This window comes from Scyliorhinus canicula, chromosome 2 (assembly GCF_902713615.1).
Source record: "Scyliorhinus canicula chromosome 2, sScyCan1.1, whole genome shotgun sequence".
NCBI classification, from domain to species: Eukaryota; Metazoa; Chordata; class Chondrichthyes; order Carcharhiniformes; family Scyliorhinidae; genus Scyliorhinus; species Scyliorhinus canicula.
This window is the reverse complement of record NC_052147.1, coordinates 152,535,786-152,563,641: the sequence shown is the minus strand read 5'-3', so window position 1 is coordinate 152,563,641 and position 27,856 is coordinate 152,535,786. Positions and strand designations below refer to the sequence as shown.

At 52.0% G+C, this 27,856-nt stretch overlaps 1 protein-coding gene across 1 annotated transcript in view; it reads right to left on the bottom strand.

The window, feature by feature from the left end:
* Positions 1–1,258: 1,258 nt before the first annotated feature.
* Positions 1,259–27,856, bottom strand: part of LOC119959786 (putative methyltransferase DDB_G0268948) — a 97,471-nt gene continuing 70,873 nt past the window's right edge. The window contains exons 5-6 of the mRNA XM_038787880.1: positions 4,507–4,644; positions 1,259–2,380 (exon numbers count right to left, since the gene is read on the bottom strand). Of these exons, the coding sequence (XP_038643808.1) occupies positions 2,293–2,380; positions 4,507–4,644 (226 nt within the window). The 3' untranslated portion in view covers positions 1,259–2,292. The remainder of the gene's footprint in view (positions 2,381–4,506; positions 4,645–27,856) is intronic.

Sequence of the window (27,856 nt, the reverse complement as noted above, 5' to 3'; positions counted from 1 at the left end):
ACCCATTACTTAATAATCAGCAGGGAATTTTCTTCCTGATTCCCATTGACTCCAGTTTTGGTGCTGCTCCGTGGTGCCGTACACGATCAAATGTCGAGGGCAGTCACTCTCACCTCACCTCTGGCATTCAGCTCTTTGGTCCATGTTTAAATCCTAAGGAGGCCAGGAGCTGAGTGACCCTGGCGGAACCCAAACTGGGCGTCAGGAAGCAGGTTATTACTGAGTGAGTACAGCTGGATTGCACTGTTGATGACACCTTCCATAACTTTACTGATGATTGAGAGTAGATTACAGGGCAGCAATTGGTCGAATTGGATTTGTTCAGAATTTAGTGGACGGGACACACATGGGCAATTTTCAACATTGCCGGGTGGATGCCAGTGTTTTTTAATTAAAAAAAAAAATCTTCATTGTCACAAGTAGGCTTACATTAACACTGCAATGAAGTTACTGTGAAAAGCCCCCAGTCGCCACATTCCAACACCTGTTCAGGTACACAGAGGGAGAATTCAGAATGTCCAAATTACCTAACAGCACACCTTTCGGGATTTGTGGGAGGAAACCGGAGCACCTGGAGGAAACCCACGCAGACACAGGGAGAACGTGCAGACTTTGCACAGACTTGACTCAAGCTGGGAATCGAACCTGGGACCCTGGAGTTGTGAAGCAACAGTGCTACCCACTGTGCTACCATGTTGCAGCTGTACTGGAAGTTTGGCTAAGGGGGGCTTGGCAGGTTCTGGAACATAAGTATTCAGTACTGTGTCGGAATATTGTCAGGGCCCACAGCCTTTACAGTCTCCAGAGCCTTCAGTCATTTCTTGATATCACGTGGAGTGAATCGCATTGGCTGAAGATTGACATCTGTGATACTGGGGACTTCCGGAGGAGGCCAAGATGGATCATCCACTGAGTATTTCTGGCTGAAGATTGTTGCGAATTCCTCAGCCTTATCTTTTGCACATAAGTGCTGGGCTCCTTCATCATTGAGGATGGGGATATTTGTGGAGCCTCCTCCTCTAGTACGTTGTTTATCTGTCCGCTGTCATTCACCTTTATTCAATGCAAACTGATTATGAGCAACCACACTGAATTGATTATTAAGCAATCCATCTATTTTTATTGTGTTTAAAAATTGGACCCCATTTCTGACGGAAGTCCTGTGCTGGGAGATTCAGAGGGTTTTTCAATGGAGCTTAGTTTGTGTAGGGCAGCATAAGATCTCTTATTTTTCGACAAAATAAGGTAAACAGCCCAGTTCAAGGTGTCCAAAACACGATTTTATTGCTAAATATTCACTTAATACACTTGTATAAGAACTGAATCAAAACTTAGATTAAAATAATACATAAACTTGTCACGACATAGCGAGAAAGCATTGAAACATAAACCCAAGAAAAGTGTAAAGAAATTACTTTGAAAACTAAGGTAATTTAGCAGATGCCTCAAGAATTCAGGAAAGCTAGAATTCTGCACGCAGAACATACAGTGCAGAAGGAGGCCATTCGGCCCATCAAGTCTGCACCAACCCACTTAAGCCCTCACTTCCACCCTATCCCCGTAACCCAATAATCCATCCTAACCTTTTTGGTCACTAAGGGCAATTTATCATGGCCAATCCACCTAATCTGCACGTCTTTGGACTGTGGGAGGAAACCAGAGCACCCGGGGAGAATGTGCAAACTTCGCACAGACAGTGACCCAGCGGGGAATCGAACCTGGGACCCTGGCACTGTGAAGCCACAGTGCTATCCACTTGTGCTACCGTGCTGCCCTAATCATACAGTATTATTCTTAAGGAAATCCTGAAATGCTGAGATGCCCTGATTCATTCAAAAAGGCATCAATCACTCAACAGGTGATTAGTTAATTAAACATTAATAACTTACTCAAGACTAATTATTATTTCCCTGACACAATCCAGTTTCTCCGGCGCTTTCGCACGGTTAGAGTATTTACGTCATGATTTGCCACTAGCCTTGCTATTGTTACGTGATTGTTGCAATTTGCGAAATGTGTCTTCAATACAATGGCACATCCATATTATTGTTTCTTCAGGTAGAGCTTACATGGATGATTCTTTGAAACAACGTTAGCATCTTCAGACATGACCTTCAGAGTTCAACAGTTCACTCATTTTCCAGAACATTAGTTATACTTTTTGCAGACAAAGTATTTCTAAAAATAATTTTATTTCCCAGGATGTAATTTTGTTAATTTCTTAAAAGACCCCAAATAATTAATAAATCCCACAAGCGGCTGTGAAAGACGCTGGGAGACGGCTTGCGAACATCACTCAGGCTTACTGGCCAAGAGACAATAATATTTGAGACTGAATTCCACAATGGTCTCACTCGACCCTCCAAGTGCGTTTATAAGCCTAGAGGGAGAGGGAGAGAAAATTTATCAAAGTTTAATCGACAGAATCAAACTCTATTCAACGTATAGAAAACTGAAGTGCAGCCCATCGAATAGACAATAAATTGAGGGAATCACAGCATCATACAGCATGAAGACCATTCAACCCATCACATCTTTGGAAGCGATACAATACATCCCACAACCCTGCTCTTTCATCACAGCCTCAAGCTACTTCCCCTTCAAGGATTTATCAATTCTTTTCTGAAATAACTATTGCAGTATAAGGTTCTGGCAGAGAAAAGTTTAACATGGGCCTGCGTACAGTATTGCCCACAGTATGATGTAAAGGAACTCAACAACACCCTGGGGGTAACCATTGGCCAGAAACTCAACACTATTCGGCATATAAACACTATGGCTATAAAAACAGGTCAGAGGCTAGGATTCTTGCAGAGAGTAACTCACCTCCCAACTCCCCAAGCCTGCCGACCATCCACAAGACAAGATCAGGAGTCAGGAGTGTGATGGAATACTCTCCACTTGCCTGGATGAGTGCAGCTCCAATGACATTCAAGAAACTCAACACCATCAAGGACAAAGCAGCCTGCTCATTTGGCACCCCATCCATAAACATGCACACACTCCATGGAACAAAGCACATTGGCAGCCGTGCATACCATCTACAAGATGCACTGCAGGAACCCATCAAGTCATCAAGTCTCCTTTGACAGCACCCATGACCATTACCATCTCGAAGGACAAGGGCAACAGGTACATGGGAACACCACCACTGGAAGTTCCCCTCCAAGCCACTCATCATCCTAATTTAGAAATATCATTGACCCTGGTTTAAAATCCTGGAATTTCCTCCCGGACAGCATTGCAAAGATTTAGTGCAATGGAAGTCGGAGTGAGTGGCTTCAGTTACCTGGAGGGACTGGAGAAACTTGGGTTGTTCACCTTAAAGCGGAGAAGGTGAAGGGGAGATTTAATAAAAGTTTTCCAAACCTCGAAGGCATTTGAATGAATAAATAGGAAGGAAAATGTTTCTAGTGGCGGAAGGGTCAGTAGTTCAAAAAGGCAGCTCACCACCACTTTCTCAAGGGCAATTAGGGAGGGGCAGTAAATGTTGGTCTGACCAGTGAAACACACATCCTGTGAATGAATAATCTTTAAAAAAGCCTGTTCAGTTACATTGTAAATTGTACAACTCTCACTATAAACTCTTAATACATTTGTGATTTAGTGAAGGAAATTCTATCTGGTTACAGCATCCAAGGTGACATTTGAGAGTAGATTAGCTGGACATTTTTTATATTCATCGCAGGGTGTGGACAGCACTCGCAAGGCCAGAGTTTATTGCCCATTCCTAATTGCCCTTTAGAAGGTGGTGGTGAGCCGCCGTCTTGAACCGCTGCAGTCTCTATGGTGTAGGTACATCCACAGTGCTGTTAGGGAGGGTGTTCCAGGATTCTGACTCAGCGGCAGTGAAGGAACAGCCGATATATTTCCAGGTCAGGATGGTGAGTGACTTGGAGGGGAACCTCCAGGTGGTGGTGTTCCCAGGTATCTGCTGCCCTTGTCCTTCTAGATGGACATGGGTTTGACAATTGATGGTTCGGTCAAGGTGAAAGTTTGGGGAATGAAATCTGTTAAAACTGAAGACATTACAGCTGATCAAAGGAGGTTTTGCTGTGGAACATACTTGGTAACAGGAAAGGAAACTTTAAAAAGCAGGTGTTCAACAAATACTTCAGAATCTAACATGGGTTGGGCTGTAAGTAATTATTATCGTTCTCATTTTATGTCTAATGTCCCTAAAATTCAATAAATGCCTCTGAAATTCACTATCTTGTATCTTCATTATCAGTTATCTGTACATAATTTGCCAGATTACCTATTTGATCAAACTCATCTGTCAGTCCCCAGAATTTAACTGTCTGCCCATCTGACCAGTTCCTTCAGCCTTTCCGAATCTGAGTCATTCACATGAATTAGGGGCCTGAGGGGGGGTCTCCAAACATTGACCCTCTGGGTCAGGCTCTGGGAGTCACTGGTAGCCCTTAGCTAACCTCATACTATGGTACAATTAAACATTAGGAGACAGATCGGCAGGAAGGGTGTGGTTTTCATAGAGTTTTATACCTTTGTTCAATTTGGTCCAGTGAGGCGTCAGCATTTTCCGGATCTTTCTTCAGATAGATTTGATATATACCGAAGGATTTCAGATATCCCTTGATCCATGAGACAGGTTTTTTGAACTTGATGTAGATGTCTTCAGCTCTGTGTTAAAGAAGATGTTGTTAATGTAGGAACAAAACACTCATGTTGTACTGTCATGACACTCTTGGCTTGTGTGTGGTCAGTTCAGGCCCCACTGGACCTGGAGTCGCAGCACAGGTGCGATCTACCAGCCCCTTCACGCCGGACCCGGCAAGGCTGGTAAATCTCACGCAAGGCCTCTCATGTGAGATTTACTTGACTTATCACGCCTTGCAAGATCTAACGAGATCTCACAATCTAGATCTCATCATCACTGGACGTGATCCAGTTTTGCATATTCAAGTGAGCAGTTAGTGTCACTTGTATGTGTCTATGCAGGATACCAACACTTGGGGAGGCCTTCCGGCCTCTGGATAATCGCGCTCTGGGTAGGGTGGTACCCTGGCACCTCCGATTCCACCCTGGTACTGCTGATCTGGCACCCTGGCAGTGGCAAATGGGCACTCTGGCTATGTCACCTGGGTGCCACCCTGGAAATTCCAAAGTGCCCAGGTGGCACTGCCAGGCTGTCAGGGGCACTGCCAAGGTGCCAGTACCAAGGTGCCCAGGTGGTATTTCTCCATGCAGGGAATTGGGCCTGTGGTGTCCTACCCGTATGAGGTGAGGTTTGAGGGACTTGATGATCCCCTAATTGGTGACCTGAGGCTTTGGTGTGGTCCGGGGTCCATGGTGGCCAACCCCCCCCCCCCCCCGATCTCTTCCTCACAGAGCGGAGATCGTTAGTTCAGGAATTGGGACTAAGTGCTGCTTCAGCGGGGCGTTACTCGCCGAGTCCCATTTAAAAGCGGGGTCGTTCTTGGCGCTACCAGCGCCGGGCAACACCGGCTAAATGCACCCGACACGGAACTCATTTTCATTTCTGTTAAATCACGCTTTTTCATTAAAAATACCCTAAGTCCTTGGTTGAGTCCAATAAACTGCAGCCACCAGGTTTGCAACTTTAACACAAGTAATTTTCTGTTATGTACAGTATTATAATTAAACGGACAGAACATGTAAATGGCTATCTGCTGTCCCTTAGCCAATCCCCTCCCCTTCCTAACTTCCCCCACATACAAAGAAACAACCCAGAGGGGAAAGGGTGGTGGAAAGGGAAAGAAAGTAATAACAAAAATAAAAAGATAAGGATCTTTGATGCACTGGAATGACCTTCAGCAAGCCAGAGAGAGAGAGAGAGCGAGAGAGGTTGTTCCTTTTGCTTCTAAGGTCTAAATGCTTCTGTCCAGTTCCCTCAGGAAGCATCACGCAGGAGCCAATCACTGACCATGTCAGACAGAACACCATCCCTGGGAGCTAGTAAGATGGCGGAGGCTGGGCTGCCTGGTGGGGTTCACAGCAGAGAAGGTGACTGAGGTGATGTCTTTGGAGCTGGAGAAGCAGTTTGTGAAGCACATGGAGGTGTTGAGGAAGGAGATGGCGCTGGCTTTCAAGATGTTGGTGGAGGAGGGAGTTGCCCCGGTGAGAGTAGCTGTGGCTGAGGTGAGGGACCAGACCGAGAGGAGGAAGGGAGTGGAGGAGGCATGTCGCTGCACAGCAAATAGCTCACCTCGATGAGGGATTGGCTTCAGAGGGTGGTCGAGGCCAATAAGGGGCTTCGAGCAAAGGACTTGGAGAACCGCTCAAGGTGGCAAAATTTGAGGATTATGGGCTTGCCTGAAGGGATAGAGGGGTCGAGGCCAATGGAGTACTTTGCCAAGATAGAACATAGAACAGTACAGCACAGAACAGGCCCTTCGGCCCTCTATGTTGTGCCGAGCAATGATCACCCTACTCAAACCCACGTATCCACCCTATACCCGTAACCCAACAACCCCCCCTTAACCTTACTTTTTAGGACACTACGGGCAATTTAGCACGGCCAATCCACCTAACCCGCACATCTTTGGACTGTGGGAGGAAACCGGAGCACCCGGAGGAAACCCACGCACACACGGGGAGGACGTGCAGACTCCGCACAGACAGTGACCCAGCCGGAAATCGAACCTGGGACCCTGGAGGTGTGAAGCATTTATGCTAACCACCATGCTACCGTGCTGCCCATAGATGTTGGCAGAATTGATGGGGGAGGGTGAGGAGCCCTCCCGGTATAAACTGGACCAAGCTCATCGGTCGCTGAGGCTGCAGGCAAAGTTAAATGAACCACCAAAGACAGTGATCATCTGCTTCCACAAGGAGCACATGAAAGAGAAGGTGTTGAACTGGGCGAAGCAGAAGCAGGAGGTGCAGTGGGATGGTGCTGGAGTTCGCATATACCAGGAATTGACGGTGGAGCTGGCAAAGAGGCGAGTGGCTTTCGGCCGAGTTAAGATGGCATTATACAATCGTGGGGTGCGATTTAGGATGGTGTATCCAGCGAAGCTGAGGGTAACCTACAATGCTCGAGATTTCTACTTTGAGATGGTGGAGGCGGCGGAGGCGTTCATGAAGGTAGAAGGCCTGGGATAGAAGTGAAGACTGAAACTGAAGACGGGTTGTGGACTGCGAATGGGGAGTCGGCAGAGTGTGTAAATGTTTTATTTTTTAATCTACATTGTTCTTTATTTACTTCACACTGTTATAGAGTTTAAGTTTTTTGATTGTCATTCTTTGTTGCGATGGTTTATGTTACATTATTGAGATGTTTGGGTTTGGTTGTTGCTTCTTGGGATGGAGCGGGAGGGGAGAGGATTGGTACTGGGTAAGGGTTTTTTGAGAGGAAGTACAGGGAGGGATTCCGGGAGGAGGTTCGATGTTAACAGTGGATAGGGGTGCGTCAGGCTCATGTGGCAGGGCCTGGTGTTACGATGATGGTGGATAAGAAGGGAGTGGTGGGGGGGGGGTGAGAGACCCCCGGTTGGGATAGTTACGTGGAACATGAGGGGGTTGGGTGGCCCAGTCAAGAGATCAAGGGTGCTGGCGTATCTGAAAGGTTTGAAGGCTGATGTGGCGATGTTGCAGGAGCTGGGTTAGCCAGGTGTTTCATTCGGGATTTGACTGAAGGGCTCAAGGGGTAGTGATCCTGGTTAGCAAAAGAGTACAGTTCCAGATGGAGAAAGTGGTTGCAGAACAGGGAGGTAGAGATGTGATTGTGACAGAGGCATTGGAAGGAAGGTTGGTGGTGTTGGTAAGTGTGTATGGTCCCAACTGGGTTGATGTAGGATTTGTGAAGGTGTGTGGGGCCATCCCTGACTTGGATTCACACAAATTGATAGTGGGTGGGGACTCGAACCTGGTGCAGGAGCCAAGACTGGGCAGGTCAGGGCCACGCTCACTTGTCCTGTCAGGGCGGGGGGGGCGAAGGTGTTGGCTGGACTAATGGAGGAAATGGGAGGGGTGGACCCTTGGGAGGTTTCTGCACCAGGGGAATTGGGAGTAATCTTTTTTTTCCCCTCGGTCCACAAGGCTGGTTTAGCTCAGTGGGCTAGACAGCTGGTTTGTAATGCAGAAGAAGGACAGCAGCGCGGGTTCAATTCCCGTACCAGCTGAGAATTCTGAATTCTCCCTCTGTGTACCCGAAAAGACGCCGGAATGTGGCGACTGGGAGCTTTTCACAGTAACTTCATACTTGTGACAATAGATAGGTTATTATTATTAATCGCAAATTGACTTCTTGGTGGGGGGGATGGCGCTGTTGTCTGGGGTTAAGGGGTCGGAAATGCGATATCAGATCATGCGCCACATTGGGTGGATATGGTGTTGGAGAGGGGGACAGTGCAGAGGCCGGGGTGGAGATTAGATGTGGGGCTGTTGGGGGACCGAGGGTTCTGTGATAAGATTGGGAAGGTAATTGAGGAATATATGGGGTTCATTGTGCGGGGAAGGTTTCGCAGGTGGTAGTTTGGGAAGCTGTAAAGGCGGTAGTGAGGAGGGAGGTGATCTCGTTTAAGGCAAAGGTGGATAAGAAGGAGAGGGTGGAGCGGCAAAGGGTAATAGATGAGATGCTGGAGGTAAACAGGAGTTATGCAGAAGTCGGGGATCCAGCAAAGTTGGAAAAGAGGAAGGAGTTGCAGGCAAGTTTTGATCGGCTGTCCACAAGGAAGGCGGTGCGCCAATTGAGGTGGGCAAGGGGAGCGGTTTACGAATAAGGAGAGAAGGTAGGGTGCATGTTGGCAGGCCAGCTTCGGAGGGAAATTGTTCAGGTGCAGGATAGGGCAGGGAAGCTGGTGATGGCTCCAGATCAGATTAATCGGGTGTTTCAGGAGTTTTACGAGCGATTGTATAGGTCGGAGCCACATGGGGGGACCGGGAGATGCAGGAATTCCTGGATGGTTTGGAATACCTGAGGTTGGGGGAGGGGGATAGGGACATATTGAATGGGGCGATAGTGGAGCAGGAGATAAATGATGCGATTGGGAGGATGCAGTCGGGGAAGGTAGCAGGGCCAGATGGGTTTCCAGTGGAGTATTACAAGAAATTTAAAGATACGTTGGCGCCGCTGATGGTGGGGAAGTTTGAGGAGGCGATAGGGAGGGGGGTGTTGCCACAGACTTTGGGACAGGCATCGATCTCCCAGTTGCTCAAGAAGGATAAGGATCCAACAGAATGTGGGTCGTGTAGGCCCCATATCACTTTTGAATGTGGATGCAAATGTGTTGGTGAAGGTATTGGCGGGTCGGTTGGAGGAGTTCCTCCCAGAGGTGATAGGGGAAGATCAGACAGGGTTTGTGAAGGGGAGGCAGCTCTTTTCGAACATTAGGAGGGTATGGTGGTTATGGTGCCGGCGGAGGGGAGGGAGACAGAGCTGGTTGTGGCATTGGATGCCAAGAAGGCGTTTGACTGAGTAGAGTCGGGGTATTTGATGGCAGTTCTGGAGCAGCTTGGGATTGGGCCACGATTTGTAGATTGGGTAAGGCTGCTGTATAGGGTCCGCACGAATAACATGAATTTGGAATGTTTTGCTCTGCACCATGGGACCAGGCAGGGATGTGATATGTCCTCCCCTGTTGTTCGTGCTTGCGATTGAGCCGTTGGCCATCGTGTTGAGGAGTTCAGAGATGTGGAAAGGGATAGTGAGGTGTGTGGCAGAACATAAGGTTTCTCTGTATGGCTGACAACTTGCTGTTTATGTACTGGAACCGAGTAGGTTGATGGAGGACATATTGGAGTTGCTTCGGTCTTTTTCAGGATATAAACTTAATTGAGAGAAAAGTGAATATTTTGTGGTGTCCTGGCCGGGGGCAGGGGGTGGGGGAGGGCGGGGACTCATTTAAATATCTAGGGGTGCAGGTGGCACGGGATTGGGGGGAGCTCCGTAGGAATAACATTGCTAGTCTGGTGTGGGGGGGGGGGGGGGGGGGGGGGGGGGGGGGGGGTGGAACAGATCTGCCAAGATGGGATGGTCTCCCTCTCTTGCTGGCAGGTCGGGTAGGGGAATTAAAATGAACGTGTTGCCGCGATTCTTGTTTAATTTTCTGTGCCTGCTGCTCTTCCTGCCAAAGGCATCTTTCAAGAAGGTTTACCTTGTTTACATGGTTGTGGGGGTGGGGGTGGGGGGGGGGGGGGGGGGGGAGAAAGGGGGGTGGGGGGTGGAAGATGGCTAGGATTAGGAAGGTGCTGTTGCAGAGAGGACGGCAGTCAGTGGGGTTGGGTCTTCTGAATTTACTATTTTATTACTGGGCGGCGAATGTTGAGAAGGTGAGGAGCTGAGTTAGAGGGGGAGACTCTCAGTGGGTTAGAATGGAGGAGAGTCTGTGCAGGGGGTCGGGGCTGAGGGCATTGGCAACAGCACCGTGCCCGATGGCCCCGGGGAAATACTCAGGGGCTGGGATTCTCCAAGTTCCCAGCCAGGTGTTGACGCCAGCTTCAAAACTGGCGCGAGCGACACCGGCGTCAATGGGCCTCCAGGCCCAATCATTCTCCCCTACCTCGGGGGATAGGATGGCGCTGGAGTGCTGTGCGCTGCTCCGGTGCCGAAAGCTGGCCCCACACGGCTGGCGCGGGTCAGCGCATGCACGCCATGGCCGTCTCTGCGCTGGCTTTCGGACAACATGGCGGAACCTGACAGGGGCCCTGCGCGGAGGAACATAGGCCAACCCCCTGGAATGAGCGTGCCGATTGGCTGCCCCCTGCCCTCCCAACCAGGACGGCCCCCGCAGCCAGAACGCCGAGGTCATTCCGGGTAGGATCATACGTGGAAAACGGCAGCGGAACTCGGCGGGCACTCGGCCCCCAACCGGCGCCGCGGCAACTGTGCCTGGTGTGATTGGCGCCGATTCTCCGTCACCGGAGAATCGGCAGCCCAGCGTCGGAGCAGCATGGAGAGATTCGCGCCCCCCCCCGGCGAATCTCCGGCCCGGGCTCGGAGAATCCCGCCCATGGAGTCCGGAAATCTGGAGGCATTTGAGCCAGCACTTTAGGCTGAGGGCGGGGTCAAGGGAAATGCCGATTCTGGGGAATCATAGATTTGAACCAGTGAAGTAGGATGGGAGGAGAAGGGAGTCAGGGCATTAAAGAATTTGTTTCTGGGGGGCCGGTTTGCGGGATTGAAGGAGCTGGGGGCGAAATATGGGTTGGGGCAGGGGGAACTGTTTAGGTATATGCAGGTCCGAGATTTCGCTAAGAAGGAGAGAGAGAGCTTTCCAGTGGCGCCGGCCTCCACAGTGTAGACAGGGGGAATGGAGTGGTGTCGGCGATTTATGGAGTGATTCTGGGAGAAGAGAAGGCACCGCTGGAGGGGATTAAGACAAAGTGGGAGGAAGAGTTGGGAGAGAGCATGGAGGAGAGGTTGTGGTGTAAGGTACTGTGGAGGGTAAATGCCTCAACTTTGTGCGCGAGGTTGGGGCTGATACAGCTGAAGGTGGTGTGTAGAGTGCACCTCACAATGCGAGGATGACCTGACTCTTTGAGGGGGGAGAGGCTGTTTGTGAGCGTTGTGGTGGGGGCCCCGCAAACTACGTTCATATATTTTGGTCCAGTAAGGGTATTGGAGGGAGGTCTTCAGGGTAATTTCGAAGGTCATACATGCGAGACTTGAGCCGGGGTATGGGATTGGCCGGGTTTGGAAGCGGGTGTGGAGGCAGATGTTTTAGCCATTACCTCGTTGATCGCCTGAAGGCGGATCCTGTTGGGGTGGAGATATCTCCACCCTGTGCCCTGGCGTGGCGGGGGGACCTGCTGGAGTTTTTGACACTCGAGAAGGTGAAGTTTGAGTTGAGGGGAAGGATGGAAGGATTCCACAATTCATGGACTTACATACACCTAAATATTTGTTCATTATGCACTTTCAAGAAGGGCAGCACGGTAGCACAGTGGTTAGCACAGTTGCTTCACAGCTCCAGGGTCCCAGGTTCGATTCCCGGCTGGGTCACTGTCTGTGCGGAGTCTGCACATCCTCCCCGTGTCTGTGTGGGTTTCCTCCGGGTGCTCCGGTTTCCTCCCACAGTCCAAAGATGTGCAGGTTAGGTGGATTGGCCATGATAAATTGCCCTTAGGTCCAAAACATGTTAAGTGGGGGCTACGGGGATAGGGTAGAAATGTGGGCTTCAGTAGGGTGCTCTTTGTAAGGGCCAGTGCAGACTTGATGGGCCGAATGGCCTCCTTCTGCACTGTAAATTCTATGATTCTATGAACATTAGGGAGGGGGGGGCAGTTTGGACTGTGTATTTTTTTTTAACAAACAATTTTATTGAGGTATTTTTTGGCATTGTAAATAGTTACATATTACAGAAATGTGCAAACATCAACGGAAAACCAACACTTCAACCAAACCATAGTGCACATACCCGCTCCTCTCCCACAGACACTACCCGCCTATTTATTGCTCCTACTCTACTGTAATTCCTCCCCCCCCCCCCCCCCCCCCCCACACCACCCTGCTGACGTTCACTCTCCCGCGAAGAAGTCAGTGAATGGCTGCCACCTTCGGGCGAACCCCAATACAGATCCCCTCAAGGCGAACTTAATTTTTTCCATACCCAGAAAACCCGACATGTCCAAAGCATAGCTCGGTCTTCAGGGGTTTTGAGTCCCTCCATGCCATCAGTATTCGCCGCCGGGCTATCAGGGAAGCAAAGGCCAAAACATCGGCCTCTTTCTCACCCTGGACTCCCGGGTCTTCCGAAACCCCGGAAATTGCCACCCCGGACTCATCACCACCCTTGTTTTTAGCACCCGGGACATGATCCCCGTAAATCCCTCCAAGTACCCCCTAAGCTTAGGACATGCCCAAAACATGTGAACGTGGTTCGCTGGTCCTCCCGCGCACCTAGCGCATTTGTCCTCTACCCCAAAGAATTTGCTCATCCGAGCTACCGTCACGTGGGCCTGGTGAACGACCTTAAATTGAATCAGGCCGAGCCTGGCACATGTTGTGGTTGAGTTTACCCTACTCAGAGCTTCTGTCCACAGCCCATCCTCCATCTCCCTGCCAAGCTTCTCCTCCCATTTGAGTTTCAGTTCCTCCGTCTGGGACTCTTTCGCCTTCATGAGCACCTTATAAATATCTGAGACTCTACCCTCTCCTCCTTCTCCTCTAGAGACTATTCTGTCCTGGATCCCTATTGGCGGGAGGCGTGGGAAAGATGGGACCTGTCTGCGGACAAAGTCCCGCATCTGCAAGTACCTAAAGTCATTTCCCCTTACCAGCCCAAATTTCTCCTCCAAGCCCCTCAAACTCACAAAGCTCCCCTCCAGGAACATATCGCCCACCCTCCTCACCCGGGAATGGGACAACTCATCGCCGCCAACTCATCGCCGCTGACTCATCGCCAGCCCAACTCATCGCCAGCCAACTCATCGCCGCTGACTCATCGCCAGCCAACTCATCGCCAGCCAACTCATCGCCAGCCAACTCATCGCCAGCCCAACTAAAAATTGTAATTCATGGTAATTCATGGTAAAAGCTGTCGGCGGCGGGTAACTTTTGAACGGCCCGCACCAAGCATTTGATAGATAGACCGGCCGGCGAACCAAGTTATATCACAGTTCAGACCGGTGGTATTTCAAATTCAATAAAAATTAATGGAGGTCAAAAGACTTATTTAACTGTGATATAACTTGGTTCGCCGGCCGGTCTATCTATCAAATGCTTGGTGCGGGCCGTTCAAAAGTTACCCGCCGCCGACAGCTTTTACCGTGAATTACCATGAATTTCAATTTTTAGTTGGGCTGGCGATGAGTTGGGCTGGCGATGAGTTGGCCTGGCGATGAGTTGGCTGGCGATGAGTTGGGCTGACGATGAGTTGGCTGGCGATGAGTTGGCTGGCGATGAGTTGGGCTGACGATGAGTTGGCTGGCGATGAGTTGGCTGGCGATGAGTTGGGCTGACGATGAGTCAGCGGCGATGAGTCGGCCGCGATGAGTTGTCCTAGACCCCCTCACCCCCGCCCGCCGCCATGTTCAAAACCCTCCATCTATGTTCCCGGGGGCAAATCGATGGTTATCACATATTGGAGCCCAGACAGATGCACCCACCTCCCTTACATGCCTCCTCCACTGGCCCCATATCCGCAGGGCCGCCCCCACTACCGGGCTGGTGGAGTACCTGGCCGGCGACAGCGGTAGGGGAGCCGTGACCAGGGCTGCCAAACTGGTGCCCCTGCACGAAGCCGCCTCCACCCACTCCCAGATAGACCCAGTATCCACCATCCACTTCCTTATCATGGCTATGTTAGCCGCCCAGTAGTAGTTAATCAGACTCGGCAATGCCAGCCCTCCCTCGCTGCGGTTCCTTTCAAACATCGCCTTCTTCACCCGCTGGGATTTTCCCGCCCAGACAAAGCTCATAATGATTTTGCTGGTCCTTTTGAAGAAGGACCGTGGGATAAAGATCGGGAGGCACTGGAAGATGAACAGGAATCTAGGGAGGATTGTCATCTTTACAGTCTGCACCCTCCCTGCTAGTGACAGCGGGAGTGCATCCCATCTCCGAAACTCCCTCTTCATTTGTTCCACCACTCTGGTCAAATTTAACTTATGTAACCTGCCCCAGTCTCGTGCCACCTGTATCCCCAAGAACCGGAAACTTTCATCAACCAGCCTAAATGGCAGCTCCTTCAGTCTATTCTCCTGGTCCTTTGCCTGCACCACAAACATTTCACTCTTGGCCATATTTAATTTGTACCCTGAGAACTGGCCAAACTTTCTCAATGTTTCCAGTATATTTTCCATCCCGGCCAGTGGGTCCGACATGTACAGGAGCAGGTCATCCGCATAGAGAGAGACCCTATGCTCCACACACCCCCTAGTCATTCCCTTCCACCCCTTTGCAGCTCTCAGCGCAATCGCCAACGATTCTATGGCCAGCGCGAACAGCAACGGGGAGACTGGGCATCCCTGTCTGGTCCTGTGACGTAGTCTGAAATAGTCTGACGTTATCCTGTTCATCCTTACGCTTGCATTTGGGGCCTGGTACAATAGTCTGACCCAATTAACCAGTCCCTCCCCGAACCCAAACCGTCCGAGTACCCCACAAATAGTCCCACTCCACCCGGTCAAAGGCCTTCTCAGCGTCCATCGCCACCACTACCTCCACCTCCTTGCCCGTCGGGGGCATCATGATCACATTAAGCAATCTTCTCAAGTTGGCTGTCAACTGTCTGCCTTTAACAAACCCTGTTTGGTCATCCCCAATCACCTCCGGTACGCAGTCCTCAATTCTAATCGCCAGGACCTTTGCCAGGAGCTTGGCATTCACATTGATCAGGAAGATTGGCCTGTATGACCCGCAGGATTCCGAGTCCTTGTCCCGCTTCAATATCAGCGAGATGGTGGTTTGCGACATTGGCGGCGCCAGGGTCCCCCTGTCCCTTGCCTCATTTAAAACCCTCGCCAAGACCGGACCCACTAACTCTGAGAACTTTTTGTAAAACTCTACCATCTGTATCCATCCGGCCCCGGGGCTTTCCCCGACTGCATGGCCTTTCGGCCCCCCAGTACCTCCTCCACTCTAATCGGGGCCCCCAGCCCGTCCACTAGTCCCCCGCATACTTTTGGGAAGGTTAGTCCGTCCAGGAACCGTTGCATCTCCTCCGGTTCCTCCGGGGGTTCTGGAGTGTACAGCTTACTATAGAAGTCCCGGAATACCTTATTCAGTCCTGCCGGGTCCTCCACTCTGCTCCCCTCCCCGTCAATTATTTCCCTGGCTGCCTCCCTCCTCCCGAGTTGCTGCGCTGGCAATCTGCTGGCCTTCTCCCCGTGCTCATACACCACTCCCCTCGCCTTCCTAAATTGTTCCACGGCCCTACTCGTGGATAGCACCCCCAGTTCCGCCTGCAGTCTCCGTCTCTCCCTGAGTAGGTCCTCCCCCGGGGACCCCGCATGCTCCTCGTCTATCCGGTGGATCTCGTTAACCAATCTATTCATTTCTGCTCTGTCCGCCCTGCCCCTGTGAGCCCGAAGTGAGATCAGCTCCCCCCTCACTACTGCCTTCAGCGCCTCCCACAGGGTTGTTGCTGAAACCTCCCCCGTATCGTTCACCTGCAAATAGCTTTGCATACACCTCCGAAGCCTCTCACATATCCCCTCCTCCGACAACAATCCTACGTCTAACCTCCACTGCGGGCGTTGGTAATTCTCCCTGCAGACCTGCAGGTCCACCCAATGTGGGACATAGTTCGAAATAGTGATTGCCGAATATTCCGTATTCTTTACCTCCCTTACACAGTCCCTGCTCATGATAAAGAAATCAATCCTAGAATATACTTTATGGACGTGCGAGTAAAACGAGTAGCCCCTTCCCGTCGGCTGTCTGGCTCTCCAGGGGTCCACTGCCCCCATTTGCTCCATGAACCCTTTCAGCTGCCTTGCCATTGCTGGGAGCCTACTCGTTCTGGGACACGACCGGTCCAGCCCCGGGTCGAGGACCGTATTGATGTCCCCCCACATAATCAACTTGCGTGAGTCTAGGTCCGGGATCTTCCCCAGCACTCTTTTAATAAAGTCAGCGTCGTCCCAGTTTGGAGCATATATGATCACCAGCACCACTCTCCTCCCCACCCGCTTGCCCCTTACCATAAGGAATCTGCCCCCACCGTCTGCGATTATGCCTTCCACCTCAAATTGAACCCGCTTATTGATCCAGCTCTTCCTTAGCCTAATCTGGTCAGACACTTTCAAATGTGTCTATATAAAATATTTTAAAAAAAGGATTTGTTTAGGGATGACCCTAAAGCATAGGAGAAGAGGTCAAACCCTGGCTTGCGACCAATCAAAATGAAAGAGGTCCATTCAGGAAGGCACTGAACACATCGAGAGGTTTGGGAGGGAACATGAAGAAGAAAAGTGCAGGTGTCGGAGAGAGTGCACTTCCAAACAAAACTTCCAAACAAAACATCTACCCAGTCCTCCGAGTCCCACCTGCCCCACCTATAGCAGAGCCTGGAGATCGTTGGATTTATCAGCCATCTCAGTACCCACCAAACCTTCAGCACAAGGGACTGCATAAGCAGAGAAGAAGATCTGCCTGAGAACTGCTGTCACAGGATTTCAAGTATAGCTGTAAACATCTATTTAGTTTATCGAATATTAAGAACGAAGAACAAAAAGTACAGCACAGGAACAGGCCCTTCGGCCCTCCAAGCCTGTGCCGACCATGCTGCCCGTCTAAACTAAAATCTTCCACACTTCCGGGGTCCGTATCCCTCTATTCCCATCCTATTCATGTATTTGTCAAGATGCCCCTTAAATGTCACTATCGTCCCTGGTTCCACCACCTCCTCCAGCAGCGAGTTCCAGGCACGACCCTCTATGTAAAAAGCTTGCCTCGTACATTTCCTCTAAACCTTGCCCCTCACACCTTAAACCTATGCCCCCAAGTAATTGACCCCTCTACCCTGGGAAAAAGTCTTTGACTATCCACCCGGTTTATGCGCCTCATAATTTTGTCGACCTTTATCAGTGATCTTCGTTCCAGTGAGAACAAACCGAGTTTATTTAACCTCTCAGGAAAGGTTGAGGGTGCTCGGCCTTTTCTCATTAGAACGGAGAAGGATGAGGGGCGACTTGATAGAGGTTTATAAGATGATCAGGGGAATAGATCGAGTAGACAGTCAGAGACTTTTTCCCCGGGTGGAACAAACCATTACAAGGGGACATAAATTGAAGGTGAATGGTGGAAGATATAGAGTGGGGGGGGGGGGGGGGGATGTCAGAGGTAGGTTCTTTACCCAGAGAGTAGTGGGGGCATGGAATGCATCGCCTGTGGAAGTAGTTGAGTTGGAAAATTAGGGACATTCAAGCGGCTATTGGATAGGTACATGGATTACGGGAGAATGATGGGGTGTAGATTAATTTGTTCTTAATCTAGGACAAAAGTTTGGCACAACATTGTGGGCCGAAGGGCCTGTTCTGTGCTGTATTTTTCTATGTTCCTCATAGCTAATGCCCTCCATACCAGGCAACATCCTGGTAAATTTCTTCTGCACCCTCTCTAAAGCCTCCAGTAGTAGTGGCCGTGTGGCAACCAGAATTGAACACTATACTTTCAAGTGTGGCCTAACTAAGGTTCTATACAGCTGCAACATGACACATGACTTGCCAATTTTTATACTCAATGCCCCGGCCAATAAAGACAAGCATGCCGTATGCCTTCTTGACTACCTTCTCCACCTTTGTTGCCCCAGAAGGGGAGTCCTGCAACGACCTAGGGTATACAGGCGTCACTGGTCATGCGAACAAATGACGGTCAGCGCGTGCTACAGCAGGCTCTGCCTCAACAAGGAGGTGGTGCGACACCTGTGCCATATCCTTGCTGACCTGGCACCACGAGGAGGAGAACACACACTCCCGGTGGCTGTCAAGGTCACCGCAGCCCTGAACCATTATACCACAGCATCATTCCAGGGCTCGAGCGGTGACCTGTGTGGCAGATAGACCTCATAGGCCACAGCCCACAGGTGCATCCGGCTGATGTGTCAGGCAGGCTGGTTCGACGTGGACTGCACTTGATGCAGTGTGGCGAGAGACAGACCTCTAACACTGGAGAAGATCCAACACGATTTGAGTCAATGGCATAACTAATATACATGTTCAGCTGTGGGTTGACACTATACTGATCTTTTTTTTAAAATAATTTTTATTGAAAGAGTTTTTCCATACAGACATTTACCCCTACTAATTTTTAAATTATTTACAACACAATCCCTCTAGGCAAATATCCCTCCCTCGCCCGCCCTCTCGCGCGCACCGGTCCTCCCCCCCCCCCCCCCCCCCCCCCCCCCCCCCCCCAAGCAACAACTTAACAAACAAGGCAGCCTACAGTTTCAGACATGAGCAGCGAGCAGACTTGCCCGCGTTACAGTCGTGCATGTCCCCCCACGACCATTGCTGCCCCCCCTTCCCCTCCCCCCCCCCCCCCCCCCGGGTTGCTGCTGCCACGACCCCGTACGCCTATCTCTGATCTAAAAAGTCAAGGAAAGGTTGCCACCGCCTGGAGAATCCCTGTACCGACCCTCTCAGGGCAAATTTGATCCTTTCTAGCTGAATATAGCTAGCCATATCGTTAATCCAAGTTTCAACGCTTGGAGGCCTCGCGTCCTTCCATTGAATTAATATCCTTCGTCGAGCCACTAGGGACGCAAAGGCCAGTATTCCGGCCTCCCTAGCCTCCTGTACCCCCGGTTCTACCCCGACCCCAAAGATCGCAAGCCCCCATCCTGGTTTGACCCTGGACCCCACCACCTTCGACACCGTCCTTTCCACCCCCTTCCAGAACCCTTCCAGCACCGGACATGCCCAGAACATATGCACATGGTTCGCTGGGCCTCCCAGACATCTGACACACCTGTCCTCACCCCCAAAGAACCGGCTCATCCTTGTCCCCGTCATGTGAGCTCTATGCAGCACCTTAAATTGAATGAGGCTCAGCCTCGCACACGAGGAGGAAGAATTGACCTTCTCCAGTGCATCCGCCCACGTCCCGTCTTCTATCTGCTCTCCCAGCTCCACTTCCCACTTGGCTTTCAGCTCCTCCCCTGATGCTTCTTCCGCCTCCTGCATTATCTTGTAGATGTCTGATATCTTCCCCCCTCCGACCCAGACCCCCGAGAGCACCCTATCACTCGCCCCCTTACTGGGGAGCAGGGGGAACCCCTCCACCTGCCGCCTAGCAAATGCCTTCACTTGTAAATATCTGAACATGTTTCCCGGGGGAAGCTCAAACTTCTCCTCCAGCCCTCCCAGGCTCGCGAACCTCCCCTCTATAAACAGGTCCTTCAGCTGCCGTATGCCCACCCTGTACCAGCTCTGAAATCCCCCGTCGATGTTCCCCGGGATGAATCTATGGTTCCCTCTTATTGGCGCCGCCAACAGACCTCCCATTTCCCCCCTGTGTCGCCTCTACTGCCCCCATATCTTGAGGGTGGCCGCCACCACCGGGCTCGTGGTGTACCTCGTGGGGGGGAGCGGCCATGGTGCCGTTACTAGGGCCCCCAGGCTTGTGTTGCCACAGGACGCCCTCTCCATTCGTTTCCAAGCTGCCCCCTCCCCTTCCATCATCCACTTGCGCACCATTGACACATTTGCCGCCCAGTAATACCCCGAGAGATTGGGTAGTGCCAGCCCTCCACTGTCCCTACTCCGCTCCAAAAAGACCCTTCTCACCCTTGGGGTGCCATGCGCCCACACGTAGCTCATGATGCTACTCGTCACCTTTTTGAAGAAGGCCCTAGGGAGGAAGATGGGCAAGCACTGAAATAAAAACAAGAACCTTGGGAGGACCGTCATTTTGATTGACTGCACCCTCCCCGCCAGCGACAACGGTACCATGTCCCACCTCTTAAATTCCTCCTCCATCTGTTCCACCAGCCTGGAAAAGTTCAACTTGTGGAGGGTCCCCCAGTTCCTTGCCACCTGCACCCCTAAGTACCTAAAGCTCTTTCCTGCTCGCTTGAAGGGGAGTCTCCCAATACCCTCTCCCTGATCCCCCGGGTGTATCACAAAAACCTCGCTTTTGCCCAAATTTAGTTTGTACCCCGAAAAGTCCCCAAACTCTGCTAATAGTTCCATTATCTCCGGCATTCCCCCTTCTGGGTCTGCCACGTACAGCAGTAGATCATCCGCATACAGCGATACTCGATGTTCCTCCCCTCCCCTAGTCAGTCCTCTCCACCCCCCTGAACCCCTCAGTGCCATCGCCAACGGTTCAATCGCCAGTGCGAAAAGTAGGGGGGATAGGGGACATCCCTGCCTGGTCCCTCGGTGGAGCCCGAAATACTCCGACCTCCTCCCGTTTGTCACTACACTCGCCGTCGGGGCCGAGTAGAGCAACTTCACCCACTTAATAAACCCTTCCCCAAACCCAAACCGTTCCAACGTCTCCCACAGGTACTCCCACTCCACCCTATCGAATGCCTTCTCCGCGTCCAGCGCTACCACTATCTCAGCCTCCCCCTCCACTGCCGGCATCATAATTACATTCAGCAATCTCCGCACGTTCGTGTTGAGCTGCCGCCCCTTCACGAACCCTGTCTGGTCCTCATGGATTACCCCTGGCACACAATCCTCTATTCTAGCTGCCAGGATCTTTGCCAGCAACTTGGCATCCACGTTCAGAAGCGAGATAGGCCTGTAGGACCCACACTGCACGGGGTCTTTATCCCGCTTCAATATCAGGGAGATCAGAGCCTGCGACATTGTCGGGGGCAGAACCCCCCCCTCTCGCGCCTCATTAAAGGCTCGTACCAGTACCGGTCCCACCAAGTCCACATTTTTCTTGTAGAATTCCACCGGGAACCCATCTGGCCCCGGCGCCTTCCCCGCTTGCATCTGACCTATTCCCTTGACTAGCTCCTCTAGCCCTATTGGCGCCCCCAGCCCTTCTACCAGCCCCTCCTGGACCCTTGGGAACCTCAAATTGTTTAGGAAGTCCTCCATTCCCCCTCTCCTCGTCGGCGGCTCAGACCGATACAACTCCTTGTAAAAATCCCTGAAGACCCCATTCACTTCTTGCCCCTTCTGCACTACCTTCCCGCCCCTCTCCTTCACTCCCCCAATCTCTCTAGCCGCATCTCGTTTGCGAAGCTGGTGTGCCAGCATCCTGCTCGCCTTTTCCCCATACTCATAGACCGCGCCCTGTGCCCTTCTCCACTGCGTCACTGCCTTCCTGGTGGTCAGCAGGTCGAACTTGACCTGCAGGCTGCGCCGTTCTCCCAGCAGCCCCTCCTCTGGTGCCTCCGCATATCTCCTATCCACTTCCAATAGCTCCCCCACCAGCCTCTCCCTCTCCTGCCTCTCCTTTCTTTCTCTGTGCGCCCTTATGGAGATCAGCTCTCCCCTGATCACTGCCTTCAGGGCCTCCCAGACCATCCCCACCTGCACCTCACCCGTGTCATTCAAGTCCAGATAGCTCTCAATGCTCTTCCGGACCCTTTTACACACCTCGTCGTCCGCTAACAGCCCCACATCCAGCCGCCACAGCGAGCGCTGGTCCCGCGCCTCCCCCATTTCCACATCCACCCAATGTGGTGCATGATCAGAGATCGCAATGGCCGAGTACTCAGCTTCCCGTACCCTCGGGATCAGCCCCCTGCTCAACACGAAGAAATCGATTCTGGAGTACACTCTATGGACGTGGGAGAAAAAGGAATACTCCCTCGCCCTCGGCCTACCAAACCTCCATGGGTCTACTCCTCCCATCTGCTCCATGTACCCCCTCAGCACTTCTGCCGCTGCCGGCCTCCTATTGGTCCTTGAGCTCGATCTGTCTAGCCCGGGGTCCAGCACTGTGTTAAAGTCCCCCCCCATGATCAAGCCCCCTGCCTCCAGTCCCGGAATGAGGCCCAATAGGCGCCTCATAAAACCCGCGTCATCCCAGTTCGGGGCATATACGTTGACCATCACCACTTTCTCCCCCTGCAGCTTACCCTTCACCATCACATACCTACCCTTCTTATCCGCCACCACCTCCTCCGCCACGAACGACACCCTCTTTCCCACCAGAATCGCCACCCCCCGGTTCTTTGCGTCCAATCCAGAGTGGAACACCTGTCCCACCCACCCCCTTCTCAGGCGAACCTGGTCCACTACCTTCAAATGGGTCTCCTGTAACATTGCTACATCAGCCTTCAGTCCCTTCAGGTGTGAGAATACCCTTGATCTCTTGACCGGCCCATTCAGCCCCCTCACGTTCCAAGTGATCAGCCGGGTCGCGGGACGACCCGCCCCCTTCCCCTGCCGATTAGCCATGCCCTGTTCCCTGCTCGCCCCGGGTCGACCCTCCCCTTCTGACCCGCTCCCCATGGCGATGTCCCCCTCCCCCCACCTCTCCAGTCCTCCACTTCCCGTTTCTGGTCTTTCCAGCAGCAACCCGGTGTCCCCCCCTAACCCCCCCCCCCCCCCCCCCCCCCCAGGCTAGGACCCCTCCTAGCCGCGATGTACCCTCCATCGTACTCCCGTAAGTCAGCTGGTTCACGCTGACCCGGCTGCTCCTGCCACACTCCGACTCCCCCCGGCTCGGGGGGGGGCCTCCCCCCCCCTTGCCACTCCTCCCTGGCCCCGCTCCAGCGCGGGAAAGGTCGCCATTGCTAGCCACGCCCCGCACTCCTCCCCTCCCCCTCCTCTGCCCCGCGCGCGGGAAAACAGAGGAAAGCCCGCGCTTTCGCCCTGCCACACCCCACCCCGCCATCTTCAGTTCCACCCCCGTCCCCGTCCATGCCTGTAAAGAACCCCCCCTAGGAGCCCATACCCCCGATCTGCTCTCCCCCCCATCCCGCCTCCCCAACTTAACATTATAAATAACAGATAGATAACAAATAACAATGTACTTAACAGTCGCCCTCTACCAAACAGCATAAATAACCATAAATAACCATGAATAACCACAATAACAATAACTAAGGGAAGTTGGCAAAGGGGGGAAAAACATCAGAAGAAAAACCCACAGCAAGAGTTCAAAATCCAAACAAAGAATTCAGCTGAGAGTACCCGAGCGGCTACGGCCGCCAAGTATCCCCTGGGTCTAATTCGAGTCCAGTTTCTCTTCCTGTACAAAGGCCCACGCCTCCTCTGGGGACTCAAAATAGTGGTGTTGGTTCCTGTAGGTGACCCACAAGCGCGCTGGCTGCAGCATTCCGAACCTGATCCGTTTTGCATGTAGCACCGCCTTCGTCCGGTTGTACCGGGCCCGCCGCTTTGCCACCTCCGCACTCCAGTCCTGGTAGACCCTCACCGTCGAATTCTCCCACTTGCTGCTCCTTTCCCTCTTGGCCCACTCCAGCACTCTCTCACGGTCGCTGAGTCGCTGGAACCGCACCAGCACCGCCCTCGGGGGCTCATTTGCTCTTGGCCTCCTAGCCATGACCCTGTAGGCCTCTTCCAGCTCCAGGGGCGAAGGGACGGCCCCTGCCCCCATCAGGGAGCTCAGCATTTCTGCTACGTACCCCGGGAGGTCTGACCCCTCCAGGCCTTCTGCCAGGCCCAAGATCCTCAGGTTCTTCCGCCTCATTCGGGTATCCAGCTCCTCAAAGCGGCTCTGCCATTTCAGGTGGAGTGCCTCGTGCACCTCTACCTTTCCCACGAGGACCGTGGCCTCCTCCTCCCTCGCAGTCATCTCCTGCTGCAGCTCCCGAATCGACGCCTCTTGGGTCGCCTGGGCTCCCATCAGCCTGGTGGTCGTCGCATTCATTGACTCCAAGAGCTCCATTTTCAGCTCCGTAAAGAAGCGCAGGAGAGCGGCCTGCTGCTCCTCCGCCCATTTCCTCCATTCCTCGGGTGCGCCACCGGCCGCCATTTTGGTCTTCTTCCCCCGCTTTTTTTTGGGAGCTGCTGTTGTTTTCTTTACCACCCCACTCCGGGTACCGACCATAAAGTTGGTCTGGTTCTCTTCAGGGAGCCTTCCCCCACCGGGATTTGTCCTTACAGCGCCGTTGGGGCCCTCCAATCGGCCCGAAAACACCTTTGTAGCAGGAGCAGCCAAACGTGCGACTTAGCTGGTCATAGCCGCAACCGGAAGTCGACACTATACTGATCTGACTGGAGACCTTGTATTAGCCTGACCAGACTTACTAGCTACCACATGGTATTTGCACTGGCTAGCTCGTGGACCCTGACTGTCTCAGTGGCTGGGTCCCGAGAGAGCGGGAAACCTAGTGCCCTCTGGCTTTATAGTGGTAGTGTCCTGTCTGGTGATTGGCTGCACTGTGCTGTGTGCTTACTGGTCATCCTATGTGTCAATTACTGCCTGTCTGCACCTCATTATATCCAGTAGTGGATAATATGACATCTCCCCCTGTTTTTATTTAGATAAACAAATATTAAGGTGAGCGTGCGGATATATATGTATATGTGCCTGACTACACACAAAAATGTGTCAAAATGAACGTATATACATAGGAAGGTGTCGATAGTGCAGATATATGGCAAACGAAACAATATTTTACAGAGGTCAAATCGATGAGGTCACAAAATGTACAAAAGTTTAGTCTATAGATTTAGTCTTCGTGGTGGGAGACAAATTCTTGTTGACCGCCGGAGAGGTGGATCAGGAGCCGCCTGTACTTGGATAGGTGGGATTGCTGCCATCGCGGTGGTCGCGGGGGCCGGCAGGATTGCTGGTAGATCGGTGGCCTCGTGGTAGGGTACGTCCGGAGGAAGCATTGTAGGCAGCGGGGCACTTCGGTCAGGTAGCGGGCGTGGAACTCTTCGCAGTGCCCGTCTGTTGCGCCGTAGCAGGGAGCCATCAGCCATGCGGACAAGGAACGATCTTGGGCCACTTGTTTGATCACAACAGCTGTGGCTGACCAGCTGCCCTCAGGCGACTGGACACGAACATGATCAGTTGGGGCCAGCTCGGGTAGATCCATGGCATGAGCATCATATGTGGCTTTCTGTTGGGCCCATTTTCTGTACGACCGAGAGGTGGTCAAGGTCTGGAACATGGATGGCTGGAACTGCGGTCTCAGAGTGCGATTTATGAGCATCTGTGCTGGAGACAACCCAGTGGACAGTGGGGTTGCCCTGTACACCAGCATTGTCAGGTTGAAGTCGGAGCCTGAGTCTGCAGCTTTGCACAGCAACCGCTTTACAATATGGACCCCTTTCACGGCCTTCCCAATTGACTGCGGGTAGTGGGGACTGGAGGTAATGTGACGGAAGTTGTAGGACTGTGCAAAATCAGACCATTCCTGGCTGTAAAAGCAAGGACCGTTGTCACTCATTACCGTGAGCGGTATCCCATGCCTGGCGAACGTTTCTTTGAAGGCTTTGATCACTGTCTTTGACATGAGGTCGGACAGTTTCACCACTTCTGGGTAACTGGAGAAGTAGTCGACCAGGGGGACATAGTCACGCTCCTTGGCGTGGAAAAGGTCAACACCGACTTTGGACCACGGAGAGGTCACAATCTCATGTTGCTGCAAAGTTTCTTTGGGTTGAGCTGGCTGAAACATCTGACAGGTAAGGCAGTTGAGGACTGTGTTGGCAATGTCCTGGCTGATGCCCAGCCAATAGACTGCCTCCCGAGCTCTGCGTCGGCATTTCTCGACCCCAAGATGACCCTCATGGAATTGGCCGAGCACCATAGCTCGCAAGCTCTGAGGAATCACGACCCTGTCGAGTTTCAGAAGGATGCCTTCCACCACCGTCAGGTCGTCCTTTACATTGTAGAACTGGGGACATTGTCCCTTCTGCCAGCCATTGGTAAGGTGCTGAATCACACGCTGCAGCAGAGGATCCTTGGCCGTTTCCTCACAAATTTGGACCACCCCCTCGTCAGAGGCCAGAAGGTTGGTGGCACACAATTGCACTTGCGCTTCTCTGTGGCAGATGAAGTCAGTTTGTTCACATGGTGTGGTAATAGACCTGGAAAGGGCATCTGCAAGGATGAGCTCTTTGCCTGGCGTGTAGACAAGTTCAAAGTCGTAGCGGCGTAGCTTGAGAAGAATTTGCTGTAACCGAGGCGTCATGTCATTTAAATCCTTCTGGATAATGTGGACTAGAGGCCTGTGGTCCATTTCTACCATGAATTTTGGCAGGCCATAAACATAAGACCATAAGACCATAAGACATAGGAGTGGAAGTAAGGCCATTCGGCCCATCGAGTCCACTCCGACATTCAATCATGGCTGATGGGCATTTCAACTCCACCTACCAGCATTCTCCCCGTAGCCCTTAATTCCTCGCGACATCAAGAATTTATCTATCTCTGCCTTGAAGCCATTTAGCGTCCCGGCCTCCACTGCACTCCGCGGCAATGAATTCCACAGGCCCACCACTCTCTGGCTGAAGAAATGTCTCCGCATTTCTGTTCTGAATTTACCCCCTCTAATTCTAAGGCTGTGCCCACGGGTCCTCGTCTCCTCGCCTAACGGAAACAGTTTCTTTGCGTCCACCCTTTCTAAGCCATGTATTATCTTGTAAGTTTCTATTAGATCTCCCCTTAACCTTCTAAACTCCAATGAATACAATCCCAGGATCCTCAGCCGTTCATCATATGTTAGACCCGCCATTCCAGGGATCATCTGTGTGAATCTCCGCTGGACACGCTCCAGTGCCAGTATGTCCTTCCTGAGATGTGGGACCCAAAACTGGACACAGTACTCCAAATGCGGCCTAACCAGAGCCTTATAAAGGCTCAGTAGCACATCGCTGCTTTTATATTCCAACCCTCTTGAGATAAATGACAACATTGCATTTGCTTTCTTAATCACAGATTCAACCTGCATGTTTACCTTTAGGGAATCCTCGACTAGCACTCCCAGATCCCTTTGTACTTTGGCATTATGAATTTTCTCACCGTTTAGAAAGTAGTCTATGCTTGGATTCTTTTTTCCAAAGTGCAAGACCTCACATTTTCTCACGTTGAATTGCATCAGCCATTTCCTGCACCACTCTCCCAAACTGTCTAGATCCTTCTGCAGCCTCCCCACTTCCTCAGCACTACCTGCCTGACCACCTAACTTCGTATCATCGGCAAACTTTGCTAGAATGCCCCCAGTCCCTTCATCCAGATCATTAATATATATGAACAGCTGCGGCCCCAACACTGAACCCTGTGGGACACCGCTGGTCACCAGCTGCCATTCCGAAAAAGAACCTTTTATCCCAACTCTCTGCCTTCTGTCAGACAGCCAATCCTCAACCCATGCCAGTAGCTCACCTCGAACACCATGGGCCCTCACCTTACTCAGCAGCCTCCTGTGTGGCACCTTATCAAAGGCCTTTTGGAAATCCAGATAGACCACATCCACTGGGTTTCCCTGGTCTAACCTACTTGTCACCTCCTCAAAGAATCCTAACAGGTTCGTCAGGCACGACCTCCCCTTACTAAATCCATGTTGACTTGTTCTAATCCGACCCTGCT